We start from the raw sequence: 27,415 nt of genomic DNA on the forward strand, positions 1-27,415 counted from the left end.
ACCACATTTGTAAGTGCAAAGAGATCTACTTGCTACTGGAAGGCTTATAATGAGAAAGTCAAATGGTAAAATATGAAGTTTAATAGATCCCAGCAGATACTTTCATCTGTGTACGAAAAACAGGAAACCACAAAGCGCTGAAGAGAGATCCCACATCAGATGCCATTCGAGAAAGAATGCACATCAAATTTTGATTATGGTAAAGAGAGAATGGAACACAGCACTGAGTTCAGAGAACAAAGTTGGGAAACATCAGTGCTGCTGCGGTGTTAGAGTTGTTTTAGTGCAAGTGCTCACTGCTTATGTAGTTCCTGTAACCATGGCTCTGAAGTGTTTTCTGATTCCCATTGCAAACCACCCTAAATGGTAACAGTGCTGGGGGGATGCTGAAATTGAGCTAGAAAATGCAACTGGGTTTTCTTTGTGGGTTGGGTTTTTTTCTGTTGTTTGACTTGCTTTTTTGGGGGGGAAGGCAGGGCTGGGGGGTAGGTTTGTTTTTGGGGGCTTTTTTTAAACAGTTAAAACAATACCCCTTAAATAAAAGCCAGCAGAACCTCTATCAGGAATGATTATAGCCGCACTATACCTTAAGAACCTGTTTTCCATGCCCCGCCTGAGACAGTTTAATGAAAACATGATCATTACATGCAGTTAAGACGTAGGATTTTTTGATATTCAGTTAATAGCCTGCACGCCCAAAACGCCACCAACAAAACCCAAAACAAGTATCTTCAGAAGAATATGTTTTTAGAGCCCTGTTGGCTAATACTTTGGCTAAAACAAAAGCCAGATGTTGGGAAATGAGCAATGAGCTAATGAAATAACACAGACATTTATTCTGTGGGACTTCTCCAAGAACAAGCGACTGAAAAGATGGCAGCTCCCATTTAAAGTTCACTAACTTCAGCAGGTATTCGCTGCAGCTTCATGCAATAGGTCTTTCCTTTTTCATTTTCTTAAATAAAGGGGAGAATTGGTTGTTGGAACACATCAACTCCTATTTCTCAGTAGCTACTTTTATACTACTATAGAAGTACTATGCTAGTACTGTCCTATACTACTTTTATGCAGCTATCATTCCTAAATACTTTGAAACAGCATCAGCCAGGGATCATTTCCCCCCAGTGTCTCTCATTGCGGGCAGAACACACTCACTCAATATGAGGGTGTTACTGAGTTGTCACAAAGTGAAGGAATCCGAAACATCCTCTCCTCCTGCTCCCACAGCACTGAGATGTGGTGACCTTTCAGGCACACTGAGAAACACCCTCTTCAGGCAGAGGTCTAGGAGGAGAGCACGCAGAACGCCTCCCACAGTGACGAGGGTGCGAAAGAGGCTTTCGTAGGTGGCTGGTGAGCAGAGTTTCTGTTTGAGTTAACGTTTCACTGGTGTTGCTTTCTTGTGTTTTAGGACATACACAGCTTTTGAAGGCACCTTTTCATTATTCACATCCAAAGAGTTATTTATGGGACTAACCGAAGCAAGGTTGAGACCTGGACCATCCTAGTTAACAGCATACTTAGACTGGGTTTAAATACAGACTTCTTTCCTTTAAACATGAAAAAAACAAACAAAAAAAACCAAAATAAAACCCAAAAAACCCACAACAAACCCAAACAATACAGCCCCCCAAAAGCCAACAACCTTACTAGAAAGGAAAGATCAGATGCTGTTTTGCAGTGAAATACTGCCTGCAGCATTCAGTTCCCGAACGATAGAAGGTATCTCCTGTGAATACCTTCAGTGATCTTAGTCCTTGTGATATTTGTTGCATCCTGCCCTAATGATACCCTGCACTAGATGCTGGCAGGTAGTCTGCACATGCCTCATGCGATTAGGCTGACTTGCGGACACTTGTTTAGGAGATGAGTTAGTCAGCTCTGCTACAGCTCATCAGAAAGATGCGATTTGACATCCTGGTAACATTAGTTCTCCACAGAATTAGGTTAAGGAAGCGCAGTGTCTCAGTACTCCACGTATGTAATTGTACTTACATAAGCTATTCCTTGCAGTAGGGTGCACATGACTCCCACAGAGACAACGTTCTGGGGAGCATCTCAGGTGAGAGGGTGGTACTGCGCAGTGACTGTACTTCCCTCAAACGTTGCCTGCTTATTTAAGAGTCCTGTCAACAATCCTAAAACAAGCCATTCTCCCCCAAACCCCTCAAAATGATACCACTGCTCATCACTTCTTCTGCAACAATAAAATTGAAGAATGGTGAAGTCAAAAAACTTCTGATTGAAGGATGAGCTTTTAAAAAATACTTCTATATAGGGTGGTATCTACTTACTATCACTGCCGCACAAAGTGAAGTGTCACCCTATGATCTCGAAAAGGGTTTTAAACATCACCCACACAACTTCTGTGTGCCTAAGGGAGAAGGATTAGTGACCAACACGTAATTTTGAAGCAATTTATCAGAGGAATTTAGGTCTTGACTTCCCTCCTGTCCTGATCATGTGTACATGGGATCTTATGAAACTTCCTGATGTTGCTGCATTATTAAAAGTTATATTATTATAAATATATCAAAAATTATATTATTATAAAAAACCTGGAAAGGAAGCAAATCTTTTCTGAGTGCAGAGTGCAGCACTTCAGCAGAACTGGAGAGATGAAGCTATTCTGGAATGTCAAGTGACCCTGCTCCGTTTGAAGCAGTGCAGACCACAAGTATGTCTAGGAAGGTAAACATGAACCTGTGGAACTTACAGTGAACATTTCTGTCTGTGAGACCTCTCTCAAATGCTGCCAGAAAATGTAACATGAAAAGGGCATTGCTGTGTCCAGAGCAAATACTGACCCAGAGAGAAACAACATCCTTTACAAGTCTGCAGTGAGCAATGTGGGTTTTGGTTTATCATCACTGACCAGAGCCTTCTCTTAAGACTGCTGCTTCAGTTTCAAGTGAAAGGCAACATCTTTTCACTGCTTCTGAGCTGCAGAATAAACAATTGACACACAAAAGGCTCGAGAAGTTCAGTCCTAAGGGAAAAAAGGAATTCTGCCATATCGTGCCAGTACAATCATTAGTGACATCAAGCAGAGCAAGTATAGATGAATCTAACATGAGAACAGAAAAGGTAAAAAAGAGAAATGAGCCTTATGAAATGGAAAATATATCACAAAAAATATCCACTTCCAAAGCCACATAACTGGACATTGCTGGAGAGACAGCAAGTTAGTACTTCCTTAAGGGACACAGGAAGACTGTGTTTCCTGAAGTGTCCCCAAAGGGATATGCTTATCTGTGTATTTCCAGCTCTGATCTCTAACCCCAAATGCAAAGCACACTTACGCTTTTGCACGTCCTTTTATACTTAAAAGGCTGCCTCGCCACTGAGAATCTGTTCTCCTATCTCACAATCTTGTGTGCTAACTATTACATCTTTCTTTTCTCTATCCTTCGTGCCATTTTACCTTCTTAGCCACCCAGAATAGCCATGAAGACCATTGTCCTTTTCTGTTTATTAATCCTACCTTGCAACCTTCCCTTCACTAGCTCTTCTCTACAGCATCACCTATGCTCTTGTTCAAACTTGTTTATCTCACATTTGTACAGAAAAGATATTGTAAGATTTATATCTCACTAGCACCCAGGAAATGGTACCTTCTGCCTCTAGCTCAGAGTTTTAAGCAAGGGTACCAATAAGCCTGTTTCTTGTATTGCCACATCACCCAAGGGAGGAATCATCCTCTAAAAGCCCCATTCCCCGTTAAGTTTGTTTGCCAGAAGACCTGCCTTGATGGTGATGAAGGCAACAGCACTCACATCACTGTCTTGCTTCTTTCACCTCTATCTTTGGCTTCCCTTAACTCATGCTTGAAGCTCTCTGGCCCAGGACCACCTCTTCAGTTGGTATTTTTACAGTGATTCAGGCAATGGTAGGGCTGCTGGGCACTATCAGTAGAAAGAACAGAAAATCAAGTAATAAATAAAGGGGATCAACAAGGTGTTTAAACCTAGCTTATCTGATGATTCACTTTGACAGCTAAATGTTTTCAACTAAAGCTGTGCATTGTGGCCTGCCTGTTTTACTGCTTTTCCTCTGAACCCAAGCCACAGAGGCTATATCAGTTCTACCCTGAGCCCAAAAGCACTGACCACAGCAGAACCACAACTACTCCAAATTTAGAACATTAATCTGAAATACTCTGCCCAACTGCTACTGATAAATCAATAGCCATACTTTTTCCTAAATTCCAATAAAAAAGTAAATACATTTCGAGCCTTAGCTGGAGGTGTGTGGGGGGGGAAGCATCACAGCATTAAAATAGTGATGTGTTTGACCCTAGTAGTGGAAGGATTTCTACTTCCTCAGAAACTAAAAGGCAGAGGGAAATCAATTTATCTGAGAACAATAACAGAAATGCTTTCAGTTTTTTAAGGTGTCACAATGAAGAATAGAACCTTAAATTAAAATAAATGGCAGAATGATGGAGAACTGAAAAATGTAAGGACATTTCCGTTTTGCTGATGATTCTGCAATGCAAAGACTGCCACAAATCCCAAATCTCAGTAGATACAAAGCTCTGCATAACTTCACTGTAGCTTTCAGATTCAGAGGCTGGGAAAAATCTGTTGGGTCATCTCACCCACTGCCTCGGTTCAGGATCACCCCCAGGGGTATTTTGCATGGTCTTGCTCAGAACAAAACTAGCAAAAGATGTAAGATGCCATTAAAAATGAGCAAGGAGTCAGGTCTAATTAACGTCAAGATCTATACAGTGATAAAATGAGGATACTGAAGATGCTTTCAGATTACGTTTTACATGCGTATTGATAACCCACTGGGGGTTGTTGAAGTAAACAAATGTTAACTGCTGATTACATGCTTTATAATTTCACAGTTCCATTTAACATTACTCTTTAGCTGTGCGTTTAACTATCATTTCAGCACAGCTACCATGGTAAACCATGGGTAAAGATCCACCCCACTAAAACCACTTGCTCCAGTAGTCGTATTCCAATAACCAGTATAGAGCCTAAAATCACACCTGTGTTTTCCACTTTCCTGCTTTTGAAGCTATCAAGCTCTTTCTTGGTATAGACCTTAACCTAAAATCTTGACCATGACCATGTTGTAAAGTTCAAGTCAATTTATTTTTTAGATCTTCTTCAGCAAGCTCCTTTATATAATCTGCTCTTTCTCTCCTCATAGCCTGTGAATATGCCAAAAAGCTCCACATCAGTGCACTCCACTCACTTGGCCTTTGGAAAGTTCTCCCTCATTCCTGTGTTTTCACAAAGCAAATCCAAAATTCTCTCTATTCTCTCATCTCCCTGATAGCTTTCCTCTGTCGGCTTCCTTGACAAAGTCAATACACCAAAACCATCCTGTGCCTTCTTTTTGACTCTACTGAACATCTCACCCCATAATTTGGACACATATTCTGCCTTTCCAGAGAAATCAACTCCTCTATTTCAACCTTCAAACTGCTATTGTCCACGTTCTCCTTCCACCCACATAATCAAAATCTCATTACCTTGATTTATCAATCCTACCTGTACATTCCTGAACACCACATTAGCGTCTCTAGATTCTTTGCAAGCATGGTATCACTTCCAAGGTTTCCCCTTCCCCTCTGAAACATGTGATACTGGTAAATCATAAAGGCTCTGGCCATTTTCCTCTTTTCGACCTTCTGCCTATGCGAGGGCTGATGATTCCCAGTATCAACATACCTGCTGCTCTCACAAGCATTCTCTCCCATTCAAGCTTCTCTAGCTACTGACATTATTACCTAGAAGTTTTGCAGAGGTGTACCAGAAATGCAGAAGCTGAGGAGGTATTTGAAGGCCACGAACGTGTGAAGGTATCTCAGCACCTTGCTCTGATGTAGCCATTCAGATTGCCTGCTGAGTTCTACTTCTGTGTTTTCTACAAAAATTCAAAGAGCAGCTGGATAGGTGCTCATCAGAAATAGTTAGCCCAGCTCTTTATTTTGCTAAGGAGTCTGAGTCATGCAAACACACCTGACTAGCTTTAAACACAAAAAGAATGGCTGCATCCTATGATACTAACAACAGGATGAATAACTTAGTTACAGCTGCAGCAAGTTTTGCAGCAAGTGCTCACACAGACAAACGTAGCACAATCAGAAGTTCCCCATTCATTAGGGAAGAGCAGCAAATGAATCAGATACAGATCTATTTTTTTTAACAGCAAAGTGAACTATTGGGAATGGGACCTTTTGGATTTTATTCCTTGGTGGATTACAACTTGCAGCTTTCGGTAAATGGAAGCGTAGGTGACATTTAACAAAACTGAAAGCCAAAGAGTTAACATAGAAGCATAAACAGCTATTGACCTCTTTCTTGCTATTTAAAATGGTTTTGGGTTTTTTTTTAGGGTTGTTTGTTTTTTTTTTTCCAAGTTGGAAAAGACAATATTTCAGAAAGAAATCACAGAATCATAGAATAGTTAGGGTTGGAAAGGACCTTAAGATCATTAAGTTCCCATTCCAGTGCCTCACCACCCTCACAGGAAAGAACTTCCTCCTTATATCCAATCTAAACTTCCCCTGTTTAAGTCTTAACCCGTTACCCCTTGTCCTGTCACTACAGTCCCTAATGAAGAGTCCCTCCCCAGCATCCCTATAGCCCCCCTTCAGATACTGGAAGGCTGCTATGAGGTCTCCACGCAGCCTTCTCTTCTCCAGGCTGAACAGCCCCAGCTTCCTCAGCCTGTCTTCATACAGGCGGTGCTCCAGTCCTGATCATCCTCGTGGTCCTTCTCTGAACTTGTTCCAACAGTTCCATGGCCTTTTTATGTTGAGGACACCAGAACTGCACAGTTCACGCATCAGAAGCCAAGATCCACCACAACTTACTTTTTATTTATGCTCTAACCTTAAGCAGCATTACTTAGTGAGCTCAAAGGAAGGGCTGCTTTTTGCAAGCAAGTGAGGAGAGTCCAGGCTTGCCCTGTAAAACAGAGATGCAGACAGGGAACAAACAGTATAGTTCCTCCCTGCACTCCTTCATTGCACTGCAAACCTAATCATAGTTAGAGGTGTCAGATAGTCCCAGGGGCCTATCTTCAGGTGATCAGGTTAGAAACAGATTTTATCTGTTGCTTGCAGTGCCCAAAATCCTCACATAGGCTCTGCTTCCAGGGAAGTGATGCTAGCATATTTGCAAACTAATTTGTCATAGCAGGCCCACTGTGAAAGACATGGCTCACAGGCATACCCACCATGTATTTCTAAATGGATTAGAAAATAATTGATGTTTTAAAAGCTCCAGGCACTTTGTTTAACAAAGATATTAAAAACAATGCCAAATAAACCTTTTTCTCATCTGTTTGATACACATGTTGTTACACGTTTTACACTTAAGCACAATTAACTAAACCTGAGATAGCGGCAAGGCTGCCAAGCACAGATCAACTGCCCACTGCTTAGAAGACAGGTAACTAAACCAGCTTCAGTTCATTAGAAAATCACTGGAAACAACTCATCACTGGTTGTTTACCTAGGCTGAAAGTACAGCACTTGACAAGACAACTCAAAAACCTTCCAGGCTATACAAGATGACCGAGGTTATGCATTCAATGATCTGGATGTCCCAAAATTCCCTCAATTCCTACATATTTTTGATGCATGGATGCTTTAACAAAAAGCCAACCCCAAAAAAACACTACCACCCCTCATTCCCCCCCCCCCCCCAAAAAACAAAATTCCTATCAAAGTATATGGCATGGCAAGAGCTCCAGGTACCTGAAAAGGATTAGAAAATAGCCCTCCAGAGGATGAGTCAGGAAACAGGAGTCACGTATGAACAAGAGAATCACAAGGGTAGAGCCCTGCTGTTCAGATGGACTGATGCAGTTGAAAAATTCTTGTTACCAACCTTGTTTTGATAAACACTTATTACTACGCCACAGCATCCTACTATCTGACACCCCAAGCACCTATCCTATTCTGCCGTCTCCAAAAAGAAACTGACAGGAGTCAGTTGGAAGGAAATTAGAAGGGAAGCACTGGAATCTCTGAGAGAAAGTACACAAATAGAGAAAGACAAAAGGAACAGGATAGTCAATAGGGAAGCTGATGAAACTGGTTGAGATGAAACAACAGAGACAGCAGCTTGCAGAAGAGATCTGTAAATCCCAATGAGAGAGATGCAATCTGCAATCAAGACAGCTGGTAAGGGTCCTTCAGGGACAGAGCCCAACAGGAGAAGGAAAGGACCATGAGGACATTTAAATTCTGATTTGCTAAGCAAAGGGGAGAAAGAGCAGAAGAGAAAACAGAAATGCTGAACAAGGATGATCATTAGCCACTCCTTCTAAGATCCCCTTTTTCTTCTTTTGACTGACATGCTTTTTAAAAGCCTCATCTGATAGAGACCCCTATAAGTCACATAGATTAATCCCTCAGATAACTTTATCTGAACTTCTTCAGGTATTTTGGAGAACATCTTCACATTAAATGGGTAACACAAAACGTGGTCAGATTCCTTTCCTCCAACAACAAAAAAAGATTGATAACGCAAATTAATCACACTCTTACCATTATCTACATGGGAAAGAAATTTGTTAGAAGACTGAAGCTACCAGATAACACTATAATGAGATCAGAAAGCTGGAAGCTAGCAGTAGATGTGTTTAGACTAGCAAAAAAAAGGAAGCAAAACTATTGCAAATTCACACTGCACCATGTTAATTTGCACAAGCGCCAACCTACTATGCTGGTGTTCTAAACAAAGAACGAAGGATGTGTTTTAAAAGCTGCTCTTGCTCAGAAAACGTTAACATTGTTAAAGGAATTTTTCTGTGACTTGCTAAGGCCTACTTTGTGCAAGAGATGAGACTTGATGACCACAATGAGTGCTCCATTATACTGTAAAATATACAAGCGTCTTGCCTCCTTCCCTCTTACATCACTGTTACATTCCATATGAGAAAGTGATGAAGCTATGCGTGGTCTGTTAGCCTGCATCTGTATCATAAAGAGAACTGTTTCTCAGGAACAAAACCCCCCACACCCACCCCTGCCTACCTCTACGTTTTCACTATTGCACTTGCTATGAGGATTTAATCACATATCTACAGTTAGCAGGCATTTCAAGACCCATTCTTGAAAAATAAGCTTCTCTAAAACCTGCTTTTGATTAAATCTTCTGACATATCTCCAGTTATTCCACCTCCTTCTGTAACAGAACCTGAACAAAAGAAAACGTTAGTCCCTGTGACCATGTTATAGATACTATGGTTGTAGAAAACAAAAAGTGTTGATTATAAGGGATAAAAATCATTATTTCAATTACTTAAAACCCACTAAACATTGCAGTGGTTAGAAGGTTAATGATGGCATAAGGGAACACACAACTCATGAGACCACTATCAAGTTCCTAATTCAGACTTTAGAGTTATCATTTGTAAAAATATATATGCAAGAAATGTGAAAGGTCATGATTTTTGCCATGGACATTGTGAAAACAAAGTACTCTCTTCACGGTACAATGAAAGCAATAGACTTCATACAGTATTAGTCTGGTTTCTGATTGAGTGTCAGGGCTCTTGACAGAACTGTCCATACATTTTCATTCGTCCCTTAAGTAAATCAAAATATTAAAAAGAATTGAGAAAATTGTTAATGAAGACTTCAGCAATTTCAGCCTATTTAAAGACTTGGACAAGAAATTGCCTTTAAAACTTCCACTCATACACTTAGAACCATTATTTGAAAACATGATTCTTTTTCATGTTTATGACTAGAAAGAGATTAGCGTTCTTTCAAAAGACTAATACTTACTTATCTCCAAAGAATTTTCTCCAGAAATCCGCAGCATCAGCTTTGGTGATACGAAAGTTATCACCCTGGAACTGGCCATTTGGAAAGATAGCCTTGATTTCTGCTAGCATGTGGCTGAAGATGAGGGACAGCTTCGTGAGGTTTCTCCTGCAGACGTAACAGGAAGAAACAAATAAGTTACATCAAGTCCTTAAAACTGAATAAATTAAATCAATCTTTCAGTACCTTGTATATTCTGCGTATTTGTGTAATCATCACTGACACTAGAAAAACACTGAGCTTTCAACTGAAAGCACAAAGAAATACAAACCACTGATTTATGTCTCCACACACTTCTGAGGACATATTTATCATAAGTCTCCATGCATATAAAGTCATTTGTTCAGTAACAGAACAGACTTCCCAACTGCATATTCCAATATGTTCCTGATCCTTAAGCTTGTGCATTTCTACTTCATTTAATCATTGCAGAAGCAGGCATTTATATTAATTAGACAGCTAACACACGCAAGTAACAAAAACCCCTAGACAAACACCACCATACCAAAACTCTCAAAATGCCATCTCATATGTGACATCAAACCTATTTCATTCCAGGTTTCTAGAAATAAACCCACAGCACAACTGTGTATATACACAACTAAGATTACTGGTTTCTTCCTATGGCAGTTTGCTTCTTTTTATTCTTTTCAGCTTGCCCTTACTGCAGCTACTTCCCATTTTCTTTCTAAATGCCATCTCTTTAGTTAAAAGTTGCTTTCAGTTCTCAGTGGCATGTTAGAACCAACGATCAAGTTTCTTTACTACCAGATCACTTCCATAAGCCTTCCAGATTTGTATCAGTTAAACACTATTTCGTTTGGGCACAGAACTCCCATTTAGTATAGCGCGAAGAACATAGCATCTTTAAATGCAAATAATCCTTTTGTATGGGAAATCTGTGGGAGATTCTGAGGAAAAGAGAGGGAAAAAGGGTGAAGAAACTTTTATGCAAGTTTCCTTCTGGAGATTTCTTGGATGATCCTTGCATTAAAAAGTAAAGGATATTTTCCCACCTGGTAAGTGGGATAAGAGACCAGCCAGTAGACTGCGCAGTTTCTGATGAAGAATTTGTATTCTTACGTATTTTAATGAGTTAGGAGTGTCCTGTGTTGAAGCCCATTCACCTTGCACCATCTCAGGTACTACTTGCTAGTGCCTCAAATAAGCTATTGAAAAGCATAATAAAATGCTTATCACTTCTGTCATTTTTAACTCCTTATAGACAGTATTTTCTATGCATTTACACTTATGAGTTAAGTCCCCAGCAGCATGGAAAGATTTAGATAGATTTTGACACGTGCCTACTAAACAGTTTTCAGAATGCTCAGAATCTCAGAAAAAACCCTAGCCACTACTCCTCTGAACACATTTCCTAGGGTCTTCCGAAACAAAAGCTCAACTTAGTACTGAAGCAGCGATCATTTCATCCGAGTTTGTGAGTAACTGAGGAGACTCCTGCGGGAGCTATGCTGCAGATTTTGCTAGCAAGCAACCTGTGATAAAGGTGGTTATTCTGAAAACATAACTTGAAACCACCAACCGACCCCCCGCTGAATACGCTCCCTCCCCTCTAGTTTCAGAATGGTTGAAAGGCTAATTCGTTTGGAGCCCTTTAATTCCTCCAGCATAATCAGATGTCTGTAATTATGATGCCCAACTGTTCCTTGTTTTCTGGATTTGTTCCTTGCTATCCCCCTTCCTATTTCTTTTGTACCTGAATTACACGCACATGTTCTTTATTATTTTACTCCTCAGAAACTCAAGCCCGATGCAGACAGCAAGCAACAGCTATTTTAATGTTGCTTTCTCAGCCTGCCCTAGACCCACGATTGAGCAAGAAGCCTTCTGTACTCAGGACAGATGGGAACATGATGCAGTGCAAGTTCGAACGAGCTCTCCCTTGCCTGGTACACTGTGTATCTGGCTACATTAGCAATGTACTGGGCTGCAGGGGATCTTTTCAGGGGCAAATATACCTAGTGAGCTCGGTGGATTCATGAGGCTTGAGCCCTGTCATGAAGTAAAGGATGAAATCATGTATAGGTGCTATCTGGGGCACTTCCTTGCCTGGAGGGGAGCACAGGTATGTCTGCATGCACATGTCCATGTACACACCTTGCCTGTTAGGCATACTGCATAGTAAGTACGTGACCAGAGCCAAAAACTGTCAGGAACCAGTCTGCAAATGCAGTTACAGACATGCATCCAAGTGGCTGCATCTAAACCACAAAGCCTGTTCCTTCCCTCTTTGAACAGCACCATCAAACTCAGTTCATCAATATACTTTTGTTGTGCGAGTTGGTTAAAATAAAGTAAAAAGTCAAGTTACTTTTGTTTGTATTTGTATAAATAAGAAAAAAAAAAACGTTTTAATAGCAAACTAATATCTGACTGCAAAGCCAAAGCCTGAAAACAAAAGAGAAGCTTATCTGTGCCCAAACATACATCACAGCATGTACGCACAGCAGAAAATAGCAAATTCGTCATCCTTTATATGGTGAGTTTCCTCCTGAGCTTTGACAATTGCTGTACCAGGTGATTGAGTCATGTTTTCCTCTGGTATCAAATCATCATGATAATCATGTATTAACTTTTCACTTGTGTATTTTTTCTTTAGAATTGAAAAGCACAGGTCGCACCATTTCTCCTTACATACGCTTTTGTGATGCCAGATCTCAGTAACTTCTTGAGACAGACAAAAAGCTCAATGATTTCGGAAATGGTTTTAGAGAACCATGCAAGGTGCAGAGATGACACCATCAGGGTGGGCCAGTGATTCTCCCTACTTGGCCATTTCACTCTTCTGACAACATCTATCTATTTTAACACATGTACTTTTGCTATCTTAAAAAGGGCTTTCCCAAGGCACTGCTAGCAGCACATATGCCACGTTATCCACCCGGTAGTCTGTGCAGCTCCATTTTCTAAGTTAGGATAACTCCATTTTCTAAGTTAGGATAACCCCATTTTCTAAGTTTTTGTACTCACTGTATGAAAGCCAATTTTACTTTTTGGAAAGCAATATGGTCCAGCAAACTGGATAGGGAATCAGGCAATGTCCCTTCCTTTCTGCCACTGGCCTGACTGATGAGGTGGGAAGAACACCTGTGTCCTGCATTTACTGCTTGAGTATGCAGATGAATGGAGTAAAATACTCCGAGAGCTCCAAACTTGGACAGCTCCATACAAATATGCTTGGCAGAATCAGCATGTACATAAGTATTTAAAGCAAAGCATACATCTGTGCCCTGATCCTTCATAATGCTGGATTTCACAGACAATAACCAAGACAAAGTCAGTTTAGCAATATGTACTTGTAACCCATGCAGCAACTTGAAAATCATAAACCTGCTTCCATTCCACATGCGTATATAATTTCTACTTTCATGCTTCTATATTACTATCTCCCATGCAAAACCATTCTTTTTGGTTTACAACTATGTGTATTTCTAGAAGAAAACCAAAACTGTGTAGAAAGGAAGTCGGACTGTATATCTTTACAGTTATGTCATTCCAGAAATTAGGTTACTGCTGGGTTTCCTCCTTCACTGCATCAAGTAAGCATTTAATCTATCTGCATCCACATAGATATACTTTGTCAAACAACAACCTGCTGCAATGCACACTTCAGCTTTCCAAGCTCATTACATATAACTTAATCCCCTGTCACAAAAGCCTTTAGAGCTAAAGTAAAATCCATTTGGTAACCAAAAATATATTTCCAGACAGATCTGAACAAAAGTATACTAAACTATTACTAAATAGCAGACAATTCTTCCAATTATTATTTCTCATAGTATCACAGAACAGTTAGGGTTGGAAAGGACCTTAAGATCATCCAGTTCCAACCCCCCTGCCATGGGCAGGGACACCTCACACTAAACCATGGCACCCAAGGCCTCGTCCAACCTGGCCTTGAACACTGCCAGGGATGGAGCATTCACAGCCTCCCTGGGCAACCCATTCCAGTGCCTCACCACCCTAACAGGAAAGAATTTCCTCCTTATATCCAATCTAAACTTCCCCTGTTTAAGTTTGAGCCCGTTACCCCTTGTCCTGTCACTACAGTAAATTAATTGTACAAAGACAGCTGTTAGCTGGCGAAACTGCAGACGTAACTGCTTAGGAACCAAGACAAAAGGAAGTGTGAAACGCCTTCATAAGGTGAATTGTTTGACTTCTAAAAATCCATCCCCCCAAATATTAAAGTTTCAAAATCCAAAGCATACGTACAGAGCTCATTTCACATAATTAGTTATATTCAAAACAGATTGCTGATCCATATGCTTGAGTTGCAGTAAAACGCAGGGATCCTACATGTTACTAATTTGAAGGGACAGAATAAAGCCTTGTGATTTAGGTACAAAAGAGGGACGTGGAGACTCATGGTCCAAGCTCTTCCACTCTGCTCTCCGAGTTGACTCTTGACAATTCAGTATAGCCCTGAATCATTTATCCCCCTTCCTCTTCTAGAACTTCCCCTTCTGCAGACAGCAAACAGACAAAAAAAAATAAAAGAATAAAAAAAAAAAGGACAACAAAAAACTCCCAACACTGCTGGTCTAGGAAAGCACAGGTGTAGAACACAGTCACACAGTCTGAACAATGGAGCTCTACTTAATACTTCAGAGGAAGGAAAGGAAACCAAAGGTTCCTGTCAACATGCCTGCGGGGGAAAGAAACCTGTCTCCCATCACATCTGGCCATCAGCTCAACCCTGGATCTGTGCAATAATTATTTTCAAAAGCTATATAAGGACAGTGTATTGTCCATGGTCCAAAGTGTACGGGCCTGTTGTTTGAATGAAATATTCCTGGGACTAAGAATAGCTGTGAGCTTTATTTCCTACTTGTGCCGCTGACTCACAGAAGGAACACAGAGAAGTAACTTAATTTTGCTGTGCTTTAGCATTCCTTATGTGTAAGACCAGGGAAAAAAAAAAAGACTGCCTTAAATATGGTGAGGTTCAGCCAATAATTACATTCATCATATGCTAAACATGAAAAGCAAATGTAAAGTCTTAAGAAACCAGCTGTTTCTACTACTGCTTGCCCTTGGATCCTAGAAGAACTCAGCTTGTACCGTGAGCAGGAAAGCAATACCCTTCCTTGAATGTGTCTCCATCAGCTTTGCTTGACAGACAGGAGCATTGTGCAAGTCTACTGCAGCTGTGCTATTCACAATGGATACCTGAAGGAAAAAAATGGTGGGCTCTGGGTAAGATTTAGACAAGGATGTCTGGGATGACAGCTGATCATAATGTCACCTCAAATATTCCTCCATCTTTCCCTTGGCTTCAAAATCCTTTTACACTGATATACCATCTTCCATGATCAGTCTGGTTCCTTCTGTTCTCATACTTTAAAGACAAGAAGAGTATCAAAATGGAAGAAAGCACTGCTTGAAGAATTGAGAATTTTATCCCATCTTTCAAAACTGCTTCTATTGTAGGTATCTGCTGCCCCACTTATGCAAAAATAAAGAATGAAAATAATACACTATAGCCGAGACAAGAAAAAGGAATATACATACAAAGGAAGATGGCCAAGGTTTCTCCAAACCTAACACACCCTACAACCCACAAATCTGTCTCCTCACTACTCTCTACTATCTTTCATTCATGAAATGGCATGCCACTGTGCCTACCAACACCTCTTAAATTCTATCCAAGGATTATATTAGGGGGTTCATAAACAAATACTCCATACAGAAGCAATTATGACTAGCTCTTGTCATCTGGGCTTTACAGCCCACAGAGAAATTCACTACTTTTGGTTCTGTCCCAGGGATAGTTAATTCAGCACGGATGAATGCCTTGAGGTACTCCTAAAGCAATTCAACCTCTTTTCTCACTCGTACTCAGGTATACGAGTTAATACATCCATGAAATGAAAAGACATACGGTGTAAACAGGAGTTGCAGTAACAAAGGAAATACAGTCTGGATAAGTACAACGTGAGTTGTCAGAAATGAAGACAGGCGCGTTGTCCAGCTGAAAACTGAATGCTTCTCCCCACAGTTATAATGTCCAATTATGGAAAAGGACAGAGGTAACAAAAAAATCCAAACCGCTACAGAATGCTACTCACAGGAAGGAATTTGGATCAAACCAATGTTAATACTTACTAGGACACTGTAAGCAAACGAAAAGCTAACAGTTACTGATTTTACTATCAAGCTTTTGATTGAGCTACTATATTATCCTTACAAAACCCATGATCCAACATACTTAATCCTATAGAGAGAGGATGTTTTAAAAAGGAGCTGGGCAGTGGCTTTTTAGTTTTATTTACTACTTTTTAACAGTCAGTTGGTTTTGAACTATGGTCCTACTCATGTTATTTAAGCACTGTTCTGCTTCCTCCATCCACCTGTAGATGTCTTTGCCAAGATCCAATGTTATTAACTGAACACTGACTTAGGTGTAAAGCCAAATATCTGCATCTATAAACAAAACTGAAGTTATCACAGAAATCCCCAGGAACAAGGGTAAATCCCACTTTTGAAAAGTTGAATTAAGTCACTGAATACCTGAAGAAAGCCTTAAGGAAGATGCAATTAGCATGCTTTCACCATCTTCCAAAGCTTTCTTCAAGTAGAAGGAATATTCAGAAGAACTCTGAGCCAAAATAAGCAGCCTGTTAAAGGCAAAGGTGTGGGCAGTGTAGTGTTTTAGTACCTGATTAGGACAGTAAACATCTTGAATTTCACTGCAAAGTGAGGTCACTACTATAATTCATACTACCCATGCGCTAGAAGTATAACTGATAGCATCAGCAGGTGTTAGCCTTTCCCCACAGAATCATCACCCTCGTAATCCTTGTGAGGATTATGTGGTTTGGAGATTATCCGTGCCATGGTTAAAGCACATCCATGTCAGCCCAAGCAAAGCTGCATGCAAAAAGGGGCCCTGCGGAGCAGCGTATGGGGAGCAACTCGAGTGACTCCAGAAGGGATACAAGGCTGAGTCTGGAACAAATCCTGCCATGGCCAACAGCAGCAGCCCAAAGACCAAGGATGGCAGGAGGAGGTACTGATGTGACAAACAGCTTTATCTGCCTGACAGCAATCTAGCATGAACTGAGGAAAGCTCTGTGCTGTGAGTCATCTAGTTTGCTGTCACACAGCACCAGGGAACTCAGTGGTTCTGAAGTGTTAACATCGACAAGGCACACGTGCCATACAGCACCCTGAGTAAAGCTCTTGGTATCCAGGTCTGGCCGTTATTTGAATAGCAGACAATTGATCACATTTCACCTTTCTGGGTTGCGGTGTGCTGTTTTCTTACACGGAAATAGCACAGAACATATACTGCAGGCTTGCTGTTTCGGAATTTTTCATTCAGACTACCCCCTCTCCTCAAAACATGCTGTTAGTATGGTTTCTAAGTGAAATAACTTTAGACATGACTCCATAGAAATGGCCACCCTTAGTGACAGGCAACAGAAAGTACTTGCATTTAAAGTCAAAACCGCCTGAATCCTGCAACAGAACAGTTTCTCATACAGGCAAACCTTTCCGATTGTTAAACAGTTCATCTAAATCTTGTCGGGCATCCTGCTCTCATCCAATGCCTGTGGAAAAGAACCCGCAACACAACCTAGCCATTCCTGAAAGCAGGACCGACATCAAGAAGTTCTCACAAACTGATAACGCAGATATAGCATTCTTGAGCACCAAAAGCAGGTTTCGGTATTTAACAGGAAATGGCCTTTGGGTTGCGTGGGCCTCTCAGTACTCACTTGAAAACTTAAAAAGGCTAAAGATTCTCAGCTCCTACGGTTGACCAAGCTACATATGAAACATCCGCAGGCAACAACTCGGCCCGAGTCGGCTTGCAGCTGCGGGGACAACTCTAAGGCAGTGAGCCTTCAAAACCAAAGAGGACAGGATAAGGAAATTCTTCTCCATTTCTTTCAGCAAACTAGGTAAGGAAGAAAAGCCATCTGATTCAAGGGCAGAGAAGACAGAGGCTAGAAAAGGGAGACAGAAAGAAATAGATGGCAACATCAAGCTCGGTGAAGTTTCAATTTAAAGGTATAATAACGCACAGCAGCATAGGAAAGCCCATGAGAAAATGTCATCACTTTTGGAAAAGAATCTGAACAGCATGGGAAAAGTCAAAGACAAAAACAAAACTGTAAGGAGATGTGTTAAACACCAGGAACAAAAGTATGTATTTTAAGGTTGCTTCCTTAGCGAGCATCTACCCGGGCAACAGTTCCATGGAACAAGAACATTTCATACTGGATTTAGAGACTATCACAATGCAAGGGACCAGAGTCATACAAAAACCCCTTATTTCTGGCAATTCTTTTGAGATCTTACCTCTTCAATTTTAAAATACTGTAATTTAATTGGGGGGGGAGCTGCAATTTTTGCCCTGGAATTCAGCATTTTCTGCAGTCCTCAGATTTTGGTTTTTGAGCCTCTTGTACATCACTGCTTCTATGCGTTTGTTCTGTGGCAGTGGTAGGAGTCTCTCATCAAAAGCAGAGTTCCTTGTTCTACATACACTAGCCCTTTCAATCCCATGTATTTTGCTGTTAAAAGTGACATCATTAAATGAGCCGAGGAACCTATATTCACAGATATATTTTTACACAGACCTTCAAATACGTGAAAGTAAGAATTCTTACCCTAAGCACTGAAATAAGACACCATGTAGACAGCTACTTGCATTACAGCCTTCTACGAACTGTCATTAAAGCATTCAAAGGGTTGCTTTTCACATGGTCAAAACCACACGATATTTACTGAAATGAAAGTCCAAATGAGAGCTGAACAACCCACCAAAATGAAATAATCAGCCTTCAATCCCCATCTCCAGTAATTCCTAGAGCTAAAGTTATTAAATTCCTATCAAACATGTAATAAAATCTCTCACTTCCTCAGATGCACTTTAATCAAAACCACCTGAAAATGACTTAAACATTACTTAGTGCTGAGATGCAGCTTGTTTGCAATATTCAGTTAAAAAACTGAGTTGCATAGCTAAGCGGTGTCACACAAATGCATATGGCACAGAAATATACCCAATAAGATATATGAAGTACTGAAACTGTATGTGGGTCTGGGTCTTAGGAGAATCACTGTGTTTATTTACTGAACAGAAAATGACTTTCATTCAAAGAAGAAAGTTACCAAAAAGCACTAAACAATACAAATGTACTCTCTTCACTTTCATACATACCCGGAAGCAATCAGCCTCCTGTTATTATCAGAAGCACCTCCAAACCCCTTAGAACCAGATACGTCGCTGCCAGGTTGGGTTAGGAACTTTATCTGGAACTATATCTGGAACTATTCCAGAATAGCAAGGAAAGTAAAATCAAATACTTGGTTCCTAATTGTTACTTGAAATAGTTTCATGCTGCTACACCTACTTACAGCCCATGAGGATCAGGCCAGCAGACACCTAAATAGGACAGCTGGGAACAATCTGACACTAACTGTGAATACAGCACAGACCTGGGAAAAGTCTTAAGAGATTTCCTCTTTATAACAAGGTGTGTGATTTCATGCTAACTAGAAAAAATAAACTGGCTGAAATATTCTCATCAATGATTTGGATTGAGTAAAAGCCGGCACTAAAAACGCAGGGATACAGCTAGACAGACAGATGTATTTGTCATGAAAACGGAGGCAGAATCTTTACCTTCAGGAAGCACTGATGTCAAATTTCAGAGCAGAAGCTGTCTGTACAAATCAAACTAAAGCATTCTGCTTTCTTCACCCCTCACCTCCCAAGGGGAGCAAAGGAAGGGAACAAAATGAACAAGATTGAAAAGTTCTCCGTGGAAACTATTTTTCAGTCTAAAGTACAGTGACCAATGAAGAAATGTATACTCTGACCTGCTTACCAGACCCCTCCCCTTTCAACATTGATAAGCTTATCCTATTTCTTTAACTACATTTATGGATATGGGTCATCTCCCACTGCTTTCAACCAGTGATGCCATTTTCATACGTGGACACTTCAATATGGGAGACGATCAAGCATTTTAAAGAAAGCTATGCAGCCATGGCTTAAGAAGTATGGTCTGGCATGAATAAGTAATTGGTCTTAGAAAAAACGGAAGCAAACAGTAAGCATTAAGAGTTTGTGCTCTAAATGGAGGAAGTACCAGATGAGTGATACAGGGATCTGCTCTTCAGCACATCCAAGGGAGAACAGCAAGGTGACAAAGTTGGCTGATCACATAAAGCTTCTCAAAGGCGATAAGGCTGACAGATAACTGCAACAGAGAGAGACTGGACAACAGAAATGGCAGATGAAGTTCAACAGACCTGTTCAATGTACCTGTTCAAAAATAGGCAGATGAAGGCAAAACAATGCGTGTACTGAAGGCAGGCTCTGAGCTGACCACTGCCCCCGAGAAGCAGGATTTTGGATTGTGATAGGTAACTCCATGACAGTATCGGCTCAGGGCTCACCAGCAATAAACACACAAACCAAATAGCATGAAGTATTACCAAAGGAATAAAGAGCAAAGCAGAAAACGTAATTATGGTGCCATTCAGAATCACAGTCACCTCTTATCAAACCAGACATGTAAGAAGAGATACACAAGATCCAATTATGAGATACATTAACAGACAAAGATTAATGAAGCTAAGAAATGGCTTCAAACTGGGGAGGCACTAAGTATGCTGGCACTCTTGACCTTGGATGACCCACAGAAGAAATCTGGACTGCAAACTGAGTGGCATAAGGAGGATGGATAGGGACTGACAGTAACTAGACCATTTAATGAAGCTGACAGGACGCAAGCTCAAAAACTCCCTGATCCACAGAAGTTGTTGCCTAAGGATACTGTGCAGGCAGGTTTAAATAGGCTTTGAAGGGAGACTAGAAAAACACCAGGAAGAGCGGCTTCACTGAAGGCTGCTAAAGTAACAAAGCACAACAGGCTCAGGAAACCCCCCTGCTAAAAACGGCTGAAGACAGAGGACACGGGGAACGGACTATATTAATCATACTTGCCCCATTTATTCTTTCTTAGGTATCTGCTTACAGTCACCATGGAAAACAAGAATAGCCATACTGATTCAGACTAAGGGTCTGTCTTAAGAACTTAAGACACAGTACACAGGAACTTACGGTACCCTATGTTCTTAAGTTTACTTACTTCAGTCTTCAGACAATTTGACTGAACAACACTTAATACCTTCTAACTTAAAAACTTATTTTGGAAGCCTTGGTGAATGAAGGCATCCTACAACATGACAATCATTCTTTTTCAGCCCGTAATTGGGACTGAAAAGTGGAAGTTGCCCAAACACAGACTGTATCATGAGTGTGGCTGTGTGTTCCACCAGGAGGGTGGCCTGGCAAAGCCTGGCAGTAGGAAAGTGCAGGCTATGGTGCAACACTGCACTAGGCAAAGATCAAGAGAATTATCAGGGTCATGCAAAAGCAGAGTACTACGCTGCGCTTTAAAATGACAGATGCAAGGAGAACCTAGAAGGGTACCTAACACTACCCCTCCAGTGTCGGCAAGAGAGCCGACAGTGAAGTCGAATCACAGATGTCTTCCAAGATAATTAACTTTAATAATGAGAGCCAAGTCAGATAGTGCTCCTAAAATTAGATCAAGAGGCTCATAGAGGGCAGGAGTCCAAAGAGGATGAGGAAAGGTTACTACACCACAGCTGGAGTGGAAACATCAAAATTCTGAGAAGCAACATGAAAATCTGTACATTTGACTCACTGCTAGATCTCTTCACATGCAAGCTATTAAAACAATACACATGAACACAATCACAACTGGAAATGACATAGACCACAGTTCCTTCCAGGAAAATCCTTTTTAAGGCATGAAGGTTCTAAGAGTCACACCCAACTCTTACTCCCCTGGAACTAAACACTTGCGCAGTTTTGCCTAGCAATGCAGTTTACATTGCTACTTGCAAAAGTAAACACCTTCTGTGATTATGGATTCCTGGAATGATCAACCAGCCTCTGAAAGAAAAGAACATACTTTGAAACAGGAACGTGACACTAAAACAAGTACTATTCTTCTCTAGAACACAGAAGCATTCCAGTTCTTGCTACCAAAACAAGTAAGAGCAGAGAAAATGACAAGATACAGAATTAACATCGTAAGTTGAAACAAGCAAGCAAACAAAAATCTCTGCATACTAAGAAATCCAGCTGCAAGTTTCTAATCACTTTTTCATCAACCACCTTATAACTCCATTACGTATTCTGGCATGCTCTCACCACCTGAAAATACTTCTATTAAGATGATACAAAATTCTATATGCTATCTTTAGTTTGCAGACCCAACATTTCAATTTCTCTAATTACCTGAATGCTGTAGCTAAATTCGAAAAAAGCTTCTATTCTGAAAAATCAGCAGGCTAAAATATTCACGGCCAAACACGTATTCCCAATTCCGGTTTTCAGATGGTCATCTTGGGGTAGGAAAGGAGCATTCATTCTCAAAGAGTACCATGTATTTAATGGCCCTTTTATACTATGAGAAATAGGAAGACTGTTTAGACCTGAAGTGAGGGGAAACAGAACCAAGGAAAATAAGACTTCCTTCCTTCCACCTCTGGGAACCTCATGGTAGCACCTGCTACCATGGCAGACGGCGCTGAGGTTTGGCACGCTCCAAAATACCCATGACCAAAAGCTCCACCTGGTGTGGCGTACTTGGTGTTGGAAACCCACTTCCACTCATACTATCAGTTTTCTCCTTGTATGAACGACTTCTGACATGAACTGCTGACATAGATACTATCGCTGTTGTTAAGTCATACATAGGTCACTATAACAAATACTTGTGATCAATAGCTATCATTTGTGGTTCTATTCAAACAAATTACAAAGCCTTTATCTGCTAAGAGGACTGAAAGAAGTCGTTACCAAAATAAGAACTATTACAGCAGTCTGTAACAGTTCTATCCTGAAGAAGCTTGTGCAGCCAACTTTAACATCTCAATCTCTATCAGCAAAAAGACAGCCTTCTGGGGAGCTCTCGTGCCCCAGCTCCCTGCACAGCCTGCCCTGCCCCTGGCCAGCTTCCCAGAAATAAGCAAGGCCTTGTACACCAGTTTCTACCAGCAGTCCCATAGTCCTCATTCACTCCTCCTATTCCCTAATGGCTGAAAGGGAGTTTTTCATCTGGCTCCCAGAGAGAAGGGAGGAAAGAGGGTGGCAGACAGACAGGAAAGGGGGAACAGAGGAAGCAAAGGCCAAAGAGTTTTCTCCTGGGGCTTCTTGCTTTCCACCCACCAAACCACATTCCTCAGCTCCACAAGGGAGAGCCCCTTCTTTAGCATGGAAGATAAAACACTATCCAGCATAGAGCGTTCTCTTCCATGGAAAAGACTGAAGCAAACCATGAAACATCCAGTGTGTCGCACTGAGGTGCTCTCATTCCAGCCTAAATCCCACCAGATCACAGCAAACATTTGGGAAGGGAGAGAGCCGTACTTCGTGTTAATACCCTGAAGATATAAAATTCCTGAGGACTTCTCCAAAAAGCCTGAGGATTAAAGGCCTGGCTGGTATGTCACAGTGACTCACTGCCTAACTCCAGCGTATTAAAAGATTAACCAGCCAGAAGAAACTTTTCTTTTGCCATGAGCTATGTTAGTTGAAAGGTAAAGAGATCTAGAGAAAGTATCGTAAGGAAAATGGCAAAAGGAATTGACAAAGACATTAATAGTGTTTAAAAGGTAGGGAGTAAAGAAGGATACTATAAAAAAAACCCTGAAAGCTGAAAAATGAGAGAAGGATAAAAAGGTAGAAAAGTGGAAAATATACGCTCCTGGTTCTTCCTTTAGAACTTTACAGTTCACATTTTCCTCCAAGTTTAGTCACCTTAATTGCACATATGATTCACAACCGACTCACTCGCTCGTACCAGAAGATACATGACTAACAAAGCAAAGCCAGTTCTGAATTCAATAGCTAAGACAGACCTCTGTATTCTTGACAGATTTATTTCAGTCAAAGCATACGGGTATGTGAAGAGTAACTCTTGATTTGATTTTTCCATTTCTTGCCCCTTCTACAGCATGGCTGCAAGTAGTCTGCTAATAACAGCACCAATGCACTACACTGAGCAGTTCATCGATATCTCACACTAGCTGTAAACCCCCTTGGAGAATATGAAAGGTACTTACTTCCAAAAGCAACCTCTTAGTATAGGTTAGGAATAATGTAAATAATTTTGAATTAAGACTGTGCTAAGCAGCAGTTTCAATCTGTATTTAATGGAATAATCACAGCCTGGAAATCAGAAACTGCTTTCTAAGTATTTAATTTTGAACAGCCTACTCCAGCTTCACTGACATGTTTTTTATAGCACATTTAACCAAAACATAGCTCCTTTTGGAAGAAGAAACAACCCTACTTAAGTCATAGCTAATCTAAACTGTCAGCTCACTTAACAGTAGGTTTGAATGGAGATGAAGCAATAGGAATGTGTTCAAGGGAGGGATAACCTTTCCTGCGGAAGAAAGTTGAGTCCCCAACAACAAAGTTTAATCAGTCAAAACAGCGAACATTAACACTGCAGAGGGTCTCCCTAGAGTACACCAGTGACCTCTGAGCCAGGGATGGAGGGACACAGCCATACCGCTGCAGGCTGGGGACTGGAGTACAGCACATGAGGTTCTAGCTTTCCACACTTGCACCAACAAGTGTGAAACACCAATTCCAACCCTGTGCAGCTGCAGTAAGTGCACAGGTGCAGCCTCCCTGTGACTCAGGGCCAACATGTTTAATGCCATGACCGCATACCACCACCTCTTTGTCATGCAGCCCACAGCCAACACTCCACAATGGGTATTTAAATACTTACAATGGTTATTTTTATCATCAAGGCTCTGTGGGGGGAGCTGAACGGGGAGATCCTGGAAGCACTCAATAAAAACATCCATCCCATTTGCACACGGGGAACTTAAGCCCGCTTTCAAGCTGCACTGAAGTAATTTCACAGTCAATTCATACAGCTCAATGGATTCTGCTGTAAACAAGCGCTGGCTGAAAACGAAGCTCGCCCCACTGTAAATCTGGTGCTGTATTCAGATGGCCTAAATTCTACCTAGCTTGCTATTAGTGAGCAAAATGCTGATTTTTGAAAACTCACAAAGCAAGGTTCACCGAGGACATGGGACTAAAAAAGCAGCACAAAATCCCTTCTATCTAAAATTATGCCTTTGCCTGGGTATTAGGGATGTCTTAACAAGAATTCTCTTGCTTTAAAACCATAGACATTCATGCTTGCTTTCAGAGCACATTTTTTAGTAGCAGTCTACTTACACACTTCTGATGAGTTACTGCGTCACAGTAAACCTACAGAACTGTGAGTACTTCCACTAGGGATTAAAAACCAAACAAAACTTCCTCTGTTAAAACAAAAAGAATTTAATGACTTTTGCCCCAAAATTGAAGATTTGCAAAAGTTTCCGGACAAATATTTGTGAAAAAAATCACTGAAAAGGGACCTTTACAAAAGTTTATGGAATGTGACTTGGAGTTGACACCATATACTCCATCTCTCTCTCCACATTAACCCAAAAGATCCTTTCAGCCTACAAATTCAGGAAGACCCTGAAATAATGGAAAGGCACAGAAGAGAAACACTGCACAACTTGCTGTGACAACAACTTACGAACACCAATATACATCATTGAAGCATTAGTCAAAATGCAATCAGTCAGGATCAGACTGAGGACTTATTCCCATATCCAGCAACTCAAAGGGACACTCACAGCTTTAACGGGGGCCACAAGAGCTGTGAGTCTGACAGATTAAGTGCAAAGGGACAAAGGCTTCATCTTCAATGCTACAAGAGTGTGCCTTGTATCCACGAGTTAATTAGCATTAGTTATTCTATTATGAATTCCCAATACACATAGAGATCTCTTTATCTTGCTGAGATTAATTGAGTCAACCTCAGGCAAGGATTATAATGCTCATTTTGTCTAACAAAGAACTTTGCAGATACCCTGCCTCTACCAGAGCTTTATGTGAAGTGAGTATCTCACCTCATCTTTTCTTCAGTTTCATTAGCAGTCCCTACCATCTTTCTCAACAGCAAAGCTATATATGTAGATTCAAACAAAAGCCTTTTTTCATGAATATCAACTGAAATCTTGGCCCAGTGTCTCTCTTACACAGTAGGGATTAAAAGTAAAGAAAGAGATCACTTCACAGATTATCCACCTTCTGACAAGTAATAAAACCTTATCCTAATTACTAACCCTTTACTCCTGACTTTTATAGTTATTAGCTTCCATTATAGTCAACTGAAAGAGTAACAAGGTCCCTGTAAAGATACAGGAAAGCCAAAACATGCAAGCAGGTTTTGATTCAAGGTGGACGGTCGCATACAGATGGCTTGTTCTTGTGTAACTATTGCCAAACAGGCAACAAAAGTCAACAGCACAGATGTGGTTACCTCTAGAACTAGAAAACAGCAACTAGAAAACAGTCTGGGGATCAAACTGGTCTCTGTGCCAGCCCTGCTGACCACAGAGTATTTCAGTTCATCAATTTCCGAATTGCCCATCTAATCCTTTGCTGCTCATACAGGTTGGCTTCCTGAAACTCCATCAGAACCAGTGTGTGTGCACTGGGATACCCCTGGGGGCGCTTACTGCCCTCTTCTCCACCATCACTTGGCCTCTGGAGACCGGGCAGCTTGGCAAAAAAATCCCTTCAACAGAGAACCAAAGCCTGTGAAGTTGGTCATCCCTCATGACACAGGAATAGGTGACCCTTTTATTACAGAAGCCATACAAATCATAATACCAAGAAATTATGCAATACATGGTGGGATTTACCTGCTACCCATGTCATAGAACCAGCATGCTGCTTCCATGTGGTAAATGTCACATTAGCACATTATATATAAAAATAACATTGTCTTCTGTTTCTAACTTCATATGACCTTCCTAGCCTACCACATTCACCTCTGCCCTTCAGGATTTTCTGCAGGTTACTTGTATTCATTTAAACATTTATTCAGGTGACTTAAAATGTATTTTTCAGCTATGAGTAGGAGGGAAGCAAGCATCAGCAATCTATATAACCAATAAACTATTCTTTCCTGGATGCCTCTTGGTGTTAGAGATTACTGAATTATATACACACATGTATATTTTTATATATATATGTATCAGTGTGTGTATGTATATACACACATACACTCTCTTCTGCATATATATATCAGTGTGTGTATGCATATACACACATACACTCCCTTCTGCATATATATCCATATATATATATATATGTATGTATGTGCAATTGGCAGTTAGCTGAAGAGGCTGAAGATAACAGTAAGCTACTTCCTCAACACTGGAAAAAAACCCTGAAGTGTTTTTTCAGACTCTTCGGCCTAAACATTCTCCCCGAGTACTGCTGTGGGCCCCACACTTCCCTTTGATGTTTTCAGGATGGCTCAAATAGTTTTAAAGAGGGTGTTAATATGAACAGTTCGAACAGGTTTTGCTGTATCCCGAAGTGAATACATAGCTAATGTTTGCTTTCTCAGTTTTAGGAAAAATTGAGGAAGACAAAGATATGTTTTTATCAAGTGCTCAACAGCCCTGACCACCCTGGCTATAGGTATTACAAGA

At 40.8% G+C, this 27,415-nt stretch overlaps 1 protein-coding gene across 3 annotated transcripts in view; it reads right to left on the bottom strand.

Moving 5' to 3' along the window:
* CBLB (Cbl proto-oncogene B) overlaps nt 1-27,415 on the bottom strand; it is a 115,179-nt gene that overhangs the window by 49,609 nt on the left and 38,155 nt on the right. For all 3 annotated transcript variants that reach the window (XM_057397304.1, XM_057397303.1, XM_057397302.1), the window contains exon 3: nt 9,767-9,913. In XM_057397304.1, the coding sequence (XP_057253287.1) occupies nt 9,767-9,913 (147 nt within the window). The remainder of the gene's footprint in view (nt 1-9,766; nt 9,914-27,415) is intronic.

This window comes from Pezoporus wallicus, unplaced genomic scaffold (genome assembly GCF_028554395.1).
Source record: "Pezoporus wallicus isolate ANWC-B61680 ecotype Strahan unplaced genomic scaffold, APGP_CSIRO_Pwel_v1 contig_8721, whole genome shotgun sequence".
Classification (NCBI taxonomy): Eukaryota; Metazoa; Chordata; class Aves; order Psittaciformes; family Psittacidae; genus Pezoporus; species Pezoporus wallicus.